General features: G+C 56.0%; 1 protein-coding gene across 1 annotated transcript in view; it reads right to left on the minus strand.

Moving 5' to 3' along the window:
• Window positions 1-13,156, minus strand: part of Dnah1 (dynein axonemal heavy chain 1) — a 73,232-nt gene that overhangs the window by 39,337 nt on the left and 20,739 nt on the right. The window contains exons 13-32 of the mRNA XM_004631693.3: window positions 12,835-13,028; window positions 12,507-12,732; window positions 11,866-11,985; window positions 11,150-11,232; window positions 10,513-10,654; window positions 9,876-10,031; window positions 9,297-9,495; window positions 8,966-9,219; window positions 7,624-7,836; window positions 5,709-5,873; window positions 4,952-5,073; window positions 4,697-4,802; window positions 4,106-4,285; window positions 3,287-3,427; window positions 2,614-2,777; window positions 2,319-2,432; window positions 1,881-2,069; window positions 1,514-1,619; window positions 793-906; window positions 142-291 (exon numbers count right to left, since the gene is read on the minus strand). Of these exons, the coding sequence (XP_004631750.1) occupies window positions 142-291; window positions 793-906; window positions 1,514-1,619; window positions 1,881-2,069; window positions 2,319-2,432; window positions 2,614-2,777; window positions 3,287-3,427; window positions 4,106-4,285; window positions 4,697-4,802; window positions 4,952-5,073; window positions 5,709-5,873; window positions 7,624-7,836; window positions 8,966-9,219; window positions 9,297-9,495; window positions 9,876-10,031; window positions 10,513-10,654; window positions 11,150-11,232; window positions 11,866-11,985; window positions 12,507-12,732; window positions 12,835-13,028 (3,138 nt within the window). The remainder of the gene's footprint in view (window positions 1-141; window positions 292-792; window positions 907-1,513; window positions 1,620-1,880; window positions 2,070-2,318; window positions 2,433-2,613; window positions 2,778-3,286; window positions 3,428-4,105; window positions 4,286-4,696; window positions 4,803-4,951; window positions 5,074-5,708; window positions 5,874-7,623; window positions 7,837-8,965; window positions 9,220-9,296; window positions 9,496-9,875; window positions 10,032-10,512; window positions 10,655-11,149; window positions 11,233-11,865; window positions 11,986-12,506; window positions 12,733-12,834; window positions 13,029-13,156) is intronic.

A 13,156-nucleotide genomic window follows, 5' to 3' on the forward strand; every position in this document is an offset into this window, starting at 1 on the left:
AGAATATTCACCTCTGACAGGACAAAAAATAAATAATTAAATAAAAATTTTAAAAGAAGAAAAAAAAAAAGGAAAAAAAAAAAAAGAAAGCAGAGCCTGGGCACAAAGTTACCCGGACTCTGGAAAGTGGTGGGGCCTCACCTGCGAGCTAAGCTGCTCAGAGGACAGCTTGAAGGTGGTAGTGATCTTCTTAGCCAGCACACTGGCTTCATTGAAGCCAAAGGAGTAGAGGGAGATCTCAGCAATCATGGCGTAATCGGGGACCATCATGGCCACGGGTCGGAAGAGTGCCTGTGCGTGTGGCATGTGTGTGAATGGTGGACAGGCCTCCACCCCCACCCCAGGGCTCTAACCATTCTGGACTATTTAGGCCTCAGCAGGCAGCTTCACCACTCTCCTCCCAGATAATGCTGGGATTCCCTTCTGCACCACATCTGCCCTGGCTGGGCCCTCTGCGCTCCTGGGCTGGACAACTCCAGCCATTAGGAACAGGTCCTTTGTGTTGATCTGAACCCGCTTTCCTGTAATTTCCAGGAGAGGGCTCCTCCTGGCTCCTAGACCCACCTTTCTCCTCAGGCCCAGCCTGTCAGATGCTGTGCTCCTCAGATCGGCTCTCATGCACAGGCAGGCATGACTTCTACCACATCCTAAGGGCAGGCCTAGGGGTTCTTCTCTATGGGCGGGGCATAGGGAATTGGGTGCCCTCATAGGGAACTGGCAGTCCTTGATGTCCAAGCATCTCAGAGCCCAGACCAGATCTTAGGCCTTCCTGCCACTTGGACTCGAACTTGCCTTTAGATTGTCAGGCAGTTCAGTGCGGCCAGCGTATCCCGGGTTCATGGTGATGAACACTGCGCAGGACGGTACAAGCGGAATCTCCACCCCTTCAAACATGAAGCGCTCCACCTGTGGAGGAGGGACGTCATCTCACTGGGTAGGAGCTAGCCTGCCTGCTACTTCCTCTGGGTGGTCCTCCTCATGCGCTGCTGGTTCCCCCGTCCTGGCAGCAGGCCGTTGGCTAGGATCCTGAGTGCCAGGTGGATCTTTCCTCAGCATCTGGCCTAAGACCACAGGTCCTCAGCTGGGTCCTAGTCCTGGTCACTCTAAGCCCCCCCCCATTTCCGGTCTCCTACTTCATCCACCCTAATTCCTGGCACTGATTTCCCTCGATGTAGGCAAGCTCAGGCCCAACGAGGTGGCTGTCTGCTAGCCTCTCAGTGCTTGGCCCCAGGACAAGATCCTTGGTTGTGCTCAATAAGCCTGAAGCCAGGACCAATGCCTGGGGCTTCCCCTAGTGTCAGGACAGAGCCTGGTGTGGGAGCTGCCCACAGACTGTGGTACAAGAGCCCTCCAGATCCTGTTCTGTAAAGGGGACAGTGAGATGAGAGGCTGGCCCTGGGTGGGCCCCAGTGCCTGGCTTCTCACCCTGCTGCGTGGGAGCTGTTTGATGGCAGGGGTGTGGCAGGGGTCGTGCAATGGGCAGGGGAGTGCACAGCGTGGGCCCCCGGCTCACCCGCTGCTGCTGCGCCTTCTGGATGGTGGTGATCTGCTGTGCCACCACAGACAGCACCTCGATGTCGATGCGGTTGAACTCATCGAAGCAGGCCCAGGCCCCAGCACTAGGTGAAGCCAGATGTGGCGTGGGGGACGTGCTCAGAGCTATCACATCACCTCCCTCCAAGGGCTCCCTCTTGCTTCCACTGGGGAGAATCCCTGGAAGCGCAGCTGCAGTGTCACTGCCTGGCTCGCTCCAGTGCCCACTGAGGCTAAGCTTTGACTCCTGTCCCCTCTACCATCCTCCAAGGCTCCTTTTGGGCAGTGTCTTCACCCAGCCCTTTCCTGAGTGTCCTGTCCTGTGCTACCTTCATGCCCAGCCTCACCTGGCCAAGCCCTTGAAGAACTTGCCCATGGCCATGAAGTCCAGCTGGTCAGAGCAGTTGAACACAACCGTCTGTATGGCCAATGCCTTGCCCAAGTCTTTGGTGGTCTCTGTTTTCCCTGTGCCAGCTGGGCCAGCTGGGGCACCCCCAAACTTGAGGTGCAGGGCTCCAGTCAGGGTCAGATAGCACCTGCAGGAGTGATAGGAGGTGAGTACAGGCTGCACGTGTCCTGGGTGCTCCCAGTGGGTACACCTTCTTCCACAGGACTTCCACAGCCCTGGGAGCTTCCTCTTCTCGTGTTCTGGGGCTGGGAGCCCGGGGCAATCTGCTCCGGGCTCTCCTTGCCCATTCCATGGCCCTGTAGAGCTCTGCTTAAGGCTCACCTGGGACTGACTTACTTCCCTTCCTCGAGACCCTCCCGAGGAGGACGACCCTTACCTGTCAGTGAGGGGTGTGATCACCAGCCTCCCGCTGTTGCCTAGGTACTCATAGCCATAGATGAACTCGGCATTCACAGCTCGGATGTACAGGTCGTTATTTGTCCAGTAGTACCTGGGAGTGTGGGGAGACAGGTTCCTGGCTATGGGGCCCATCAAGGAAGGGGAGCTTTTGAGATCTCCCTGCCCAGCTTGTCCTGGAGCCTGGAAGGCAGGGGCAGGTCTCTTGTTAACTGACTGCCCGCCCACTCTGTCCTGGCAGCTGCTCTGGACCCAAGTGGCCCCCCTGCCCTCACCTGAGCTGTGAGATCCACTCGAAGTCATTCATGCTGACTACATCCTCCTGTATCAGCTTGTTCACCACATCCTTGGCATGGACCTCAATGACAATCAGGGCGGACAACACTGCCCGCTGCATGCGGGAGAGCTTTCCCCGTACCAGGGCCACCAGATCACTGAGCTGCAGGAATGGGGAGCACTGTCAGACACCCAGGATCCGCAGGGGCCTCCCCTCCCTTGCAGAGAGTGAACTTTGCCGGGACTAGCTTCTCTCTCCTGAGGGTTTCTGGCTATCTGGGGTGAGGGGAGCAGGGATTAGGCTTGGGGACGGAGGTTAATAAGAGGAGAAGCACACGCTTGTGCCATATGCCTCTTTGTAATGGGCATTGCCATCTGAGCCTTCAGGGTGGGCAGTGGACCTGGGTGAGAAGTTGGAGGCCAGAGTGTAATGAGGAGCCTGAGGGATGGCACTGAGGGGTCTGGGTGAGTGCCTTCCTCACTGACACCAGGAGAGGGCACCTGCCTGGCTTCGGGTCCCATCCACTATTGTGAGGCACTAATTTTAGGAGTGTCTGACTTGACCTCAGGCCTCTTCTAGGTTCAGTGTACAAAAGATTTCTGTTATTGGAGCGACAGGAATCTCCTGAGAGGGTCAGGGGCGCAGGGAACAGCGATCCTGTACACTCCCACCTGCTGGGAGAGCTGGGGGAACAGCTGGATACTCAGGCTGCCGGTCTCCAGAGCCTTTGCCACCTCCATGGTCCAGTAGGTCTGGCAGCCAGCGATGGTCACTTGGCCAGGCCAGTTCAGAACCCACTGTGTCCTGGGCATCTGGAAGACAACACGGGCAGGTTGACTCGGGCCGCTGCCACCCTGACTGCCTCTCTTCTTCCCTTGAACACTGTCTGTGCTTCAGTCATTGCAGCTCTCAGTTCAAACTCTTCATTTCATCAGTCCCTCAAAATGAAGAGCCGTTAAGCTCTGGGGGCCCCGTAGGTGGGCAGAATAAGTTACCATTTCCCCAGCAGCTGAGACTTTAGAGCAGAAAGGTAGGAGACTGTGACCAGGGGATACGGTCTGGGCTCAAAATCTGGCTTGGCCAAGTCTTGAAAAGACCACATTCTGAATGTTTTCATCCCTTTGGGATGGGGCTCCCCCCTTGCTGCCAGTGGAGGGGTGGAGAGAACCTGGAGTATGGTGAGTGCATGGAGCTAACGGGGTTTACAGTTACTGGGAGGAGTGACTCTCGAGGTGGCCAAGAAAGTCCTCAGGGAGAACTCTCAGGACTGTGACCTCCCCGGGATTCTCAGAAGTTAATCGGGACCTGAGCTTGTTTCTCTCTGAAACAACAGGCATCCTCAAAGTGATAACTTTTGAGACATGGGAAGGAGAGTTGTCAGATTCCTGCCTGCGCTCCCAGGGCCCTCACAGTGGTAGGGGTCGAGCTCAAGGAGGAGGCAGGCTCGTAGGTATGGAGCAGGTCCACGCAGACCATGTGGCCGTGCTCACTTTGGGGTAGGCCTGGATGGCGCGCTCGATGATGCTGCGCACACTGGCCTTCATGCTGTGCTCCACCTCCCGCAGCCAGTCCTCCACGTTGCTGGAGGGGTAGACAGAGAAGGACAGCTGCACCTCCTCCCCTTCGGCCGAGTACATGTGCGTGATCTCCAGGTCCTCCTGGAACAGCAGCTGTGGGCCACAGGGATGTGAGCAAGGTCACCGGGTGGGTCAGAGACCCTCAGCCCAGTCCCAGGCTGACCCTCAGTTCTAGCCTGACCCCCAGACCCGGGTGTCCTCTGCTTGAGAAAGCCAGCTCCCCAGTTGCTTAGGGGACCTGGACACGTGTGGGCTGGGTGTTCCCCGTAGGATGGGCCTGCAGGTCCTGGTCCCTTGGGGAATTAGAAGCCACAGGCTCCCAGCACCGAGCAGAGGGGACTTCTGTGGCTGATCTTTCCTCTGGCTCTGGGCGTGTGTCTCTGGAGACCAGTGATCTCACTTGCTGCCTGATCTACACTACAGGGTGTGGAACAAGTGGAAGGATGCTCTCCCTGGGGACTGCCCTGGAGGTTCTGGTCCTGAGCACCTGGCCCAGCTACCCACCCGGGCAATGTTCTCAAAGCACTTGCGCAGATGAGGCTGCACGGCTGTGGGGTCCTTCGTTTGGGATAAGATCTCCAGGAGTTCATCATCTGAGAGGAAGTAGAATCTGCCAGGCAGTGGGTGAGAGGTCAGGTAAGCTTTCCCGCCCAGCAGCTCCAGCACCACGGATGTTTTTTACATCCTTCCCTAGAGGGCGCTTGAGACCCCAGCCTCCTGCGCAGATGCTGACAAAGTGGTCTGAGCCGTGGTACCCACCTGGGGAAGGCGCTGCGCTTGGTCTCCAGGTACTCGCTGAGGCCCTTCTGCACCTGGTCCAGCAGCTTGTTGCAGTCCCGGAGGCTGTCCAGCAGCCGCTGGTCGGAGCACACGTTGATCACCTGCAGGCCCGGGCCAGGGCAGCAAGGGGACGTGAGCATGGTGGCACTGAAGGCAGCGAGGCAGATTTGCCAGAGCGCCCACACCGGCTAAGGGCCCTCGATGGGGCCTGGGGAGGAAGAGGCAGGAAAGATATCCCCGAGCCAGAGGCCACCTGCTTCAGCCCTGCCACCCTCCCACCAAGAGAATTCCACGGTCACAAACAGGGGATGAGGGCCAAGGAGACAGTTCAGTACAATAAGCGCGGGACCCTGAGTTCAATTCCCGGTATCAAAAAAGAAAGAAAAAAAGAAAGGGAGGAAGGATTAAATAAAGCTAAGGAGTGTGCTCTGGTGCAGACCTGCCAGGGCCCTTCAATGCTAATGCCGATGACGGAGCTCCTAGAGCAAAACTATTACTGTGAGACAGGATCTCACTAAGCTGCTCAGTAGCCAGGCTGGCCTGAAACTTGTAAACCTCCTGCCTCAGCCTTCCAGAGTGCTGGGATTATAGGTATGTGCCACCATGCCTGGCCACTCAGGGATACCTCTGGGGCTGGGGCACCTTGGGCTATGACCGAAGTCTTGGATCTGTCCCCTGCTCTTGTTTAAGTAGGCTTCCAACGGTGTGACCAGGGCCCTCAGGGGGTGCAGCTCACCTCCCGGTTCTCATAGGCATTCCTCATTATCTTCCTCCAGATCCGCTCCATGGTCTGGTAGCGCTTGCTCTCCACAGGCAGCTGCCGGTTGATATCCTCAGAGCTGAAGATGGGCTCCAGGTAGAGCCAGGAGCGCTGACAATTCAGCCATTCCTCTAGCACTTCCTGACCAGGTGGGGCGGGGAGGCAAGAAAGGGAACATCAGGGCCCCAAGGTTCCAGCTGGGTTTTGACACCCATGGCCAAGATGTTCTACCTCATGAGTGCTGGTCTCAGGGCACTGGTCTCCAGAGAACCTTCTGGATGGTACTGTCAGCATGGAACACCAGGGAACAGAGTAGGTGGGAGGCCTGCCCTCTAGAGGCACCCCACACCTCTAAAGGACTCAGGGTTGCCACTCTCCCCTGTGAGAGGCCATGCTCAAACCAGCAAACCTCGAGGTGACCAAGGAAAGTCCTCAGGCAGAACTCTCAGGACTGTGACCTCCCAGGATTCTCCGAAGTTAATCAGGGCTTGAGCTTGAGATCCCTAAATTCTCTCTGAAACAATAGTCATCCTCAACACACCTGCCTGGCAAACACAAGGACCCAGGTTCGATCCCCAGTACTGCAAGATGTGTTGGCCCTACCCCGGGCACAGCTGGCCACCAAGACTGGGTATGGTGGCACAAGCCTGTAATCCCAGCGCTGGGGAGGCTACAACAGGAGGATCACTACAAGTCCAAGCTGCATAGTGAGACCTTGTACCAAATACATATAAAAAAAAAATTCTTCAGGAGGTGTGGGCCAATATCAGCTCTGCATCAGGCCTGTGCCAGGCCCAAGTGCATACAAGGAGGAGCTGGAAGAGGGCGCAGCTCCTGACCTGGAGGAGCCCATAGTCCTCTGGGGTCAGTTGTGCCTGAGTCACCAGGGGGCCTAGCGTGTGCGCTGGCTGAGGTAGAGGAGCTGATTGAGGGCCTCTGTGGGAGCAGGGCAGGCAGGAGTGGGGGAACTTGGCCAGGTACTTGTGCTGAGTCCTAGAGGAGACAGGAGGTGGGGATGGAACCCCTTGTGGAAAGGTCACCATGAGCAAAGGAGGGAGATCCAGGAGGGTCTCCCCAAAGACCTGCAGGAGGGCAGGGGTTAGATAAGTCCCTTCACTCAGTGTCTGGCCTCCCCAGGGTCTCTGAACAGCTCCCAGGGAAGACCCAAGAAAAGAGCTGTCAGAAACACCTTCAGGACTATCCTCCAGGGATCTGGAGTCCCTAGTGCCCTGCCCCGTGCTACCAAGGTGGCTCCAAATGATATGGGAGTGGGAGGCTCTGGGCAGGATGAGAAAGGGTATGAAACTCTGGAGCTTTATGGTGTCTGGCCCTGAAATTCCAGTACTGGAGTTCTGACCATCCTAAGCCAAGAGATCCCTTCTGGGGTCTGAAGGCAGCCATATTTTACAACTCAATGCTAGGGGCTGGAAAGACAGCTCAGTGGTATAAGCACCTGCCTGGCAAGCACACAGTCCTGAGCTTGATTCCTGGTACTGCCCAAAAAGCCAAAAACAAAACACTGTTGCTGAAGGTGGTGGTGCACACCTACAATCCCAGAACTCAGGAGGCTGAGGCAGAAGGATCACTGTGAATTCGAGGCCAGCCTGTGCTACAAAGTGAGCTCATGGCCAGCCTGAACTGCAGAGACCGTGTCAAAAGCAAGACAAAAAAACGACCCAAACTAAATGCTGTTCTCTCCACAGCTATAAGGGCTTTTTAGTAACTGAGAGCAATGGACAGACAGACTCATCCATCCAAGTCATCCTCTTCCGAAAGGAGGATCTGCAAGAGAGCACAGAGCTTGGGAACACAGCCCCACCCGGGTGCCTCAGAGCCACTTGAGCTGGGCTGAGGATGGAGAGGGGTGAGGGGAGAACAGACGAGGGCCCACCTGGGTCAGCTTCAGCTTGGTCTCCCAGGAGCTGATGCGCTGCTCAAAGGGCTTCTTATAGGGGGAGAAAGACATGCTCTGGGTCATGATGATGTGGTCGTCGAGCAGCTGGGAAGCTTCGTCTGGGCTCTTGAGGATGTAGGTGTCAGTCTCTTTGTAGGGCAGCACATTGAACAGGATGGCTGACCATTCCTTCTCCATCTTGTCCAGTGCCTGGGGTGGAGGATGAATCAAGGCTGGGTCCCAGGAAGGGGCTGGTTATCATGCTGTCTGGCTAGCTCTGGGCAGGGAAGAAGAGCCCCTGCCTGGTCATGAGCTTTGCATGGGCCCCGTTGAAAAGTATGCTCAACTTACCTTGTCTGTGAGTTGCCTGTGGGCTCTTGTCTGAATTGAGGTCCAACCCACTCATACACATAACACACACACATGCGTGTGCGCATGTTGGGAGGCAGCAAAGATGCTGGGTAGAACTGCAGGCTTTGGTCTCAGCTCTGACATTAGCTGTGTCACCTTGGCCAATTGCTGACCCCCTCCAAGTGTAAAGCACCCGTCTGTTATCGGTTGATTGGTGGATGAAGATGTTATGGGTTGACTGATGGACTGAGGGATGGGGATGTTATTGATTGTGATGACGAGGATGGAACCCAGGGCCTCCCACATGCCAGGTAAGCACTGTACCCCTGAGCTGCACCCCTTAGCTTCCCAGTACTTATCTTTTTTTTTTTTTAATATCTTTTCATTCTAATATTTACTTATTTGTTTATTTAGTGTGTGTGTGGCCAGCTCAGCCCACCAGGGGGCGGGCCTGGCTGGCATGTGGTGCTGGGGATTGAACCGCGGTCCCTGTGTTTTGCTTAGCTTAGCTTGTTCTAAGTAGGTGCTTTAGACCACTGAGCCATCTCACCAGCCCCACTTATCTTTTAAGTGGGGGTAATTTTATCATTTTCCCTCCCAAGGTGCAGAAGGGGTAACAGGAATAACAGCAATGGGCTGGTGAGATGGCTCAGTGGTCTAAAGCACCTACTCAGAACAAGCTTAGCAAAGCACAGGGACCACGGTTCAATCCCCCAGCACCACATGCCAGCCAGCCCCACCACCTGGTGGGCTGAGCTGGCCACACACAAATAAATAAATAAATAAAATTAAAAAAAAAAAAAAAAGGGAGTAACAGCAATGATGGTCACCATGCCAAGCACTTCGTGTACACTAACTCACTTAACAGAATGCTCCTTCCTCCTTGGGCGTGATGACCAAAGGGGTGGGGCCTATTACTGTCACCCTTCCAAATGACTGTCAGTGCAGGGGTTAGAGGTGAGGGGTCAGTCTGCTGGTGACTGCCCACCTGCTCGATGGAATATTCCTTGCCAGCCACCTCTGCCACCTTGCTGATGCTTTCGATGTGGTCCTGCAGGTTCATCTCAAGGCAGCGGGCAAAGGTCAGGTTGGCTTTGGGCCTCACGTTGATGTTGATCTCATTGGACAGTATGTCCCAGTGCCGGTTCCGCATACCGGGATTGCGGAGTCCCTGGATCAGTGGAATGTATGGTTTGAACTCCTCGATGCGGGCCCGGATGTCTAAGGCCACATCTTGGCAGGCTGTCAAGTAGAGCAGAGGGGATGAGAGGCAGCTTGCATAGGCATGGAAGAAGAAGGAGATGGGCTTGGCCACCTGCCTGGGATGTCCTTGAACTGCTTCACACACTTGTGCATGGTCTTGAAGGACTCAATGACGTTCTTCTCCAACTGTTCAGCATCAATGGCTGACAGGGGGTCATTCATCCAGCTTTCAGACCAGCGCAGCCAGTCAGAAGCTGTGGTCCAGAGGTCCAGGTAGGGCTGGAACTCCTTCACCATCCTGGAGAGTTTCTCATACTGCAGGGGCAGAGGACAGGGCCGGGGCTGTCATGCAATGCTCCACAGGTTTTTTCCATGCCACTCTTCCATGGGCCAGTGACAACACTTCTCGCCCTGCCCCTGGCTGCTATCCCTGCTCTGTCTCCACATTCCCTGCCCTGGCTCTGGGCTTTGAGCTATAAGGCCAGGCCCAGGCTGAACCTCAGGTGCCTCCTGCGTGGTTTCCAGGTGTCCTTAGCCTAATAGCCAAGCTGGTGTCATTTCTCTTTTACATCTGCCCAGTCCTGCCTGTCAGGCCAGAGCGCAGCCACCCAGGAGCTGGGCTCGGATGTGGGCGCCAACGCAGGCTGCTTCCCCAGCCCTGGGGGAGGAGGGCCCAAGTGTCAGGGGAGGCCTACGTTGGTGATGGGCAACCCGAAGATGCGCTCCCGGTTGTTGTAGAGCGTCGCCAGCTGCTGGCACTCCTTCAGCTGCTTCTTGACCCGCCGCACCTCATTGGCAATTTCATGTGCTCGCGCGATCTCCACATGGACAGAGAAGCCAGCTACCACCAGCTAAAGGCCAAAGGGCAAGGGTCAGGGAGCTCTGAAACCCGCCCCCCATGCCCATGCCTTCACACACGCACACCCAGTGAATCCAAGCCCCCGAAGCATCGACTCCTCCCAGCCCTGGGCTACACAGGTCGGCATTCCACCACAGGCAGGCTGAGTGCCCCGTGAAGTCATGGCAAGGGTGGGGGATCCAGGGCCCTGAATGCTGTTCACTGTCCATGACAGAAGAGTGCTCCCCCACTAGTCTGAATTTTTCTGGAGACTGCTGTCCAGGCATAGCCTTGGTCTTTCAGTTCATTCTCTCATTCATTCATTCATTCATTCATTCATTCATTCATTCATTCATTCATTCATTCATCTGTCCATTTGTCTGTCTCACTGTGGCGCAGCGTGTCCCCTACATAGGGAACAAGGCCGACCTGCAGCACAGAGCAGCTGTGTGGTGGGGCACAGTCCTAGCCCAGAGCCCTCAGCCAAGCCCCACCTGCAGCCCTTCCAGCTTCTCCTGGAAGTTGTTCTGATCCATGAGCTGGATTTTGCGGAACTTCTCCTCATCCTCCAAATGCTGATGCCGCACTATCTCTATCTGCCCAAGGATCTTAGATGGCCAGAAGCTGGCAGCCCATCTGGGTGGAGGAATAGTTGGGGTTGGGGGACATGCCACATCTGAGATGATGGGGCCGAAAGACTAGGCATGGGGCACCAGGCCAGGCACCCAGGCCTGGCATCCAGGCAGGTAAGGTGAACAGCAGGATGGGGAAGGAAGGTTGCAGTCAGCCAGGAATGGGGGCCCGGGACCAAGTGAACTGGGAGAGAGCCACTGCCATCGCTGAGCAGGCAACCCTGGCCCTGTCCTCTGGAAATTACGGCTGCCGTCCAGTGACATGTGGAGCCACTGTATCTGATGCAATGACAAGGGTGAAGGGGGAATGAAAGGAGTGAGGTCAAGTTCCCTCTTTGGCCCCAAGGACTACCAGAACCTTGCCCCAATGAGGCAAAGCAACAATTCCTAGCCTGACTGTCCTTGGTAACCAACCTGGGCCACTATAGTTCAGCAACTCTTCACCCATTGCCTAGTGTCCACCCATCTTCATGGTGTTGGGGTCAACACTCCCACTCACTTGTCATTGAAGTCATCTGAGCTGAGGTTGTAAAAGAACTCATCCATGACCTGGTAGTCATCCATGACCTTTACAATCCGCTCCTGAAGGGACAGGGGGTGAAGGCAATTGTGCTGGGGAGGGGTCTTACTGAGATGGGGCTTTCCGAAGTGGCCACATTAGGGAAGGACTGCCAGGGGCAGAGCAGGTAGAGCAGGGCCTCCAGTGGCCATGCCCACCACATCTCCACTTTCCAGTGTCCTAATCTCTATCTTTAGCCCTCCTGACCTCCTGGGTAGCACAGCTCCCAAATGCTACCAGAACTGGATGAACTGTGAGGTGGGTGGAGAGAGGGGATGAAGTTGGGGTGTCCTCCCAAAGGTAAGGGAAAGCAGGGTGTGGTCCAAGTACTATGTAGGTGGCAGTGTGGCCAGGCAGAGAGCATGGGGTGGAGGTGAGGAAGGGCTTGCAGTGGCATGTCTCAGGGGGCTGTGGAGTAATACAGGGCTGGAAGGCTCACGGAGGGAGAGGGTCCTCCTCTACCTGAAGCTGCCTCCGCATAGCCTCCTGAATCTCACTTATCCTCTGTGTATCTACCTCCTGGCTTCTCACAGGCCCTACTTACCCTGGCCCCCAGCCCTTGAAAGCCAGCTCCATGGCCCCAACATCCCAGACTTCATATGCTCCCCATGACTTCCAGCTGAGCTCCCTGCTAGGCTTCTGGCCCTCAGCCTCACCTCCAGCCCCACCAGCTTCTCAGGGATGCTCTTCATCCAGTCTCGAAGCTCTGCTAGCTCTTCAATGCTGTTGGGTTTCTCGTAGATCTTTCGGCTGATGCTGCGGAACTCCTCGCAGATCTGGCAGCGGGAGGCAAGCACTAGGGAGGGCTGTGTGACCCTCCCATGCCTTCCTTGGGCCCCATCCCTCCTGCTAGGTTTCCGGTGCCTCACAACAGGTGGTTGTCCTGCCACAACCACCACATCCTGTGGTGCTTTCCAAGAGGTTCCCTGGCTTGCTCAGGTCTCCCATGCAGCAAGAATGTCACCTGGCACACTTGACCTTCCCTGTGGCCCCACCAACACATGTAAGACTGAACTTGCACAAACTCACCTCTGTGAAACAATCCATACAGAGGGTCCTGTGGGAGGCCTGCCCGGGTCTCTACAAGTCTAGGGGAGGAGGTAGCAACCTCCCAAGGGGACAGCTCCCCACAGACAGGCAGAGATCAAGACAGGTGACTCCCTGTTCCCTCCATTAGATAGGTGTCTACAGGCATTCCCTGTGCTGCCTGGGGACATGTGGCAAGGGGAGTACATGATGAAGGTGCGGAGGTCTGCATATGGCTGTGGTCACTGGGGCAAGGCACGTGGGCCCTTACACTGTCCACTTCCTTGTGAAGACTCTTCGCCAGGATGTCCACCATGGAAGTGGCCAGGGTCTTGCGCTTCTTGGACAAGCTCTGCTTGACATTGTCAACATTGATATAGAAGGGCCCAATGATGATGCTGCTGGGCAGCGAGTTGTCCAGGACCTCTTTCTCCTTTAGGTGGGTGAGCACCACTTCTCGCACCTCCTGAGTAGATGGGCACTGTGTCTGGTAGGCTCTGAGAACAGCAGGTGCATGTGAATTGAGAGGGCATGAGAGGGGCGGGGCGTTCCCAGACACACTCAGACTTGAATGCGTGTGCACACATACACACACTCACTTGAGGAAGGTGGTGACGTCGCTGTTGTTCAGCTCCAGGTACTTCCTGTATTCCTTGGCATAGGCCTGCAGGGGGATCATGGCCTTATGCATGGCATTAACTATGATGGCCCGCAGCTCCTCCACCAGTGGCTCGTGCAGGCCCACCGACTCCAGCAGGGGGTCCCCACTGATAAAGAGGTCCTCCATGACCAGCTGCAAGAGACGGGACAGTAGCTCCAGCTGTGGCAGAATTGTCCACAAGAGCAGGGGCCCAATGGCCATTCTGACACCTAGCAGGAAGCAGAGAGCTGGATGAACTGAGAGGTGGGTTGGAGAGGAGA

The sequence above is a fragment of the Octodon degus genome, unplaced genomic scaffold (assembly GCF_000260255.1).
Source record: "Octodon degus isolate 3935 unplaced genomic scaffold, OctDeg1.0 scaffold00043, whole genome shotgun sequence".
Classification (NCBI taxonomy): domain Eukaryota; kingdom Metazoa; phylum Chordata; class Mammalia; order Rodentia; family Octodontidae; genus Octodon; species Octodon degus.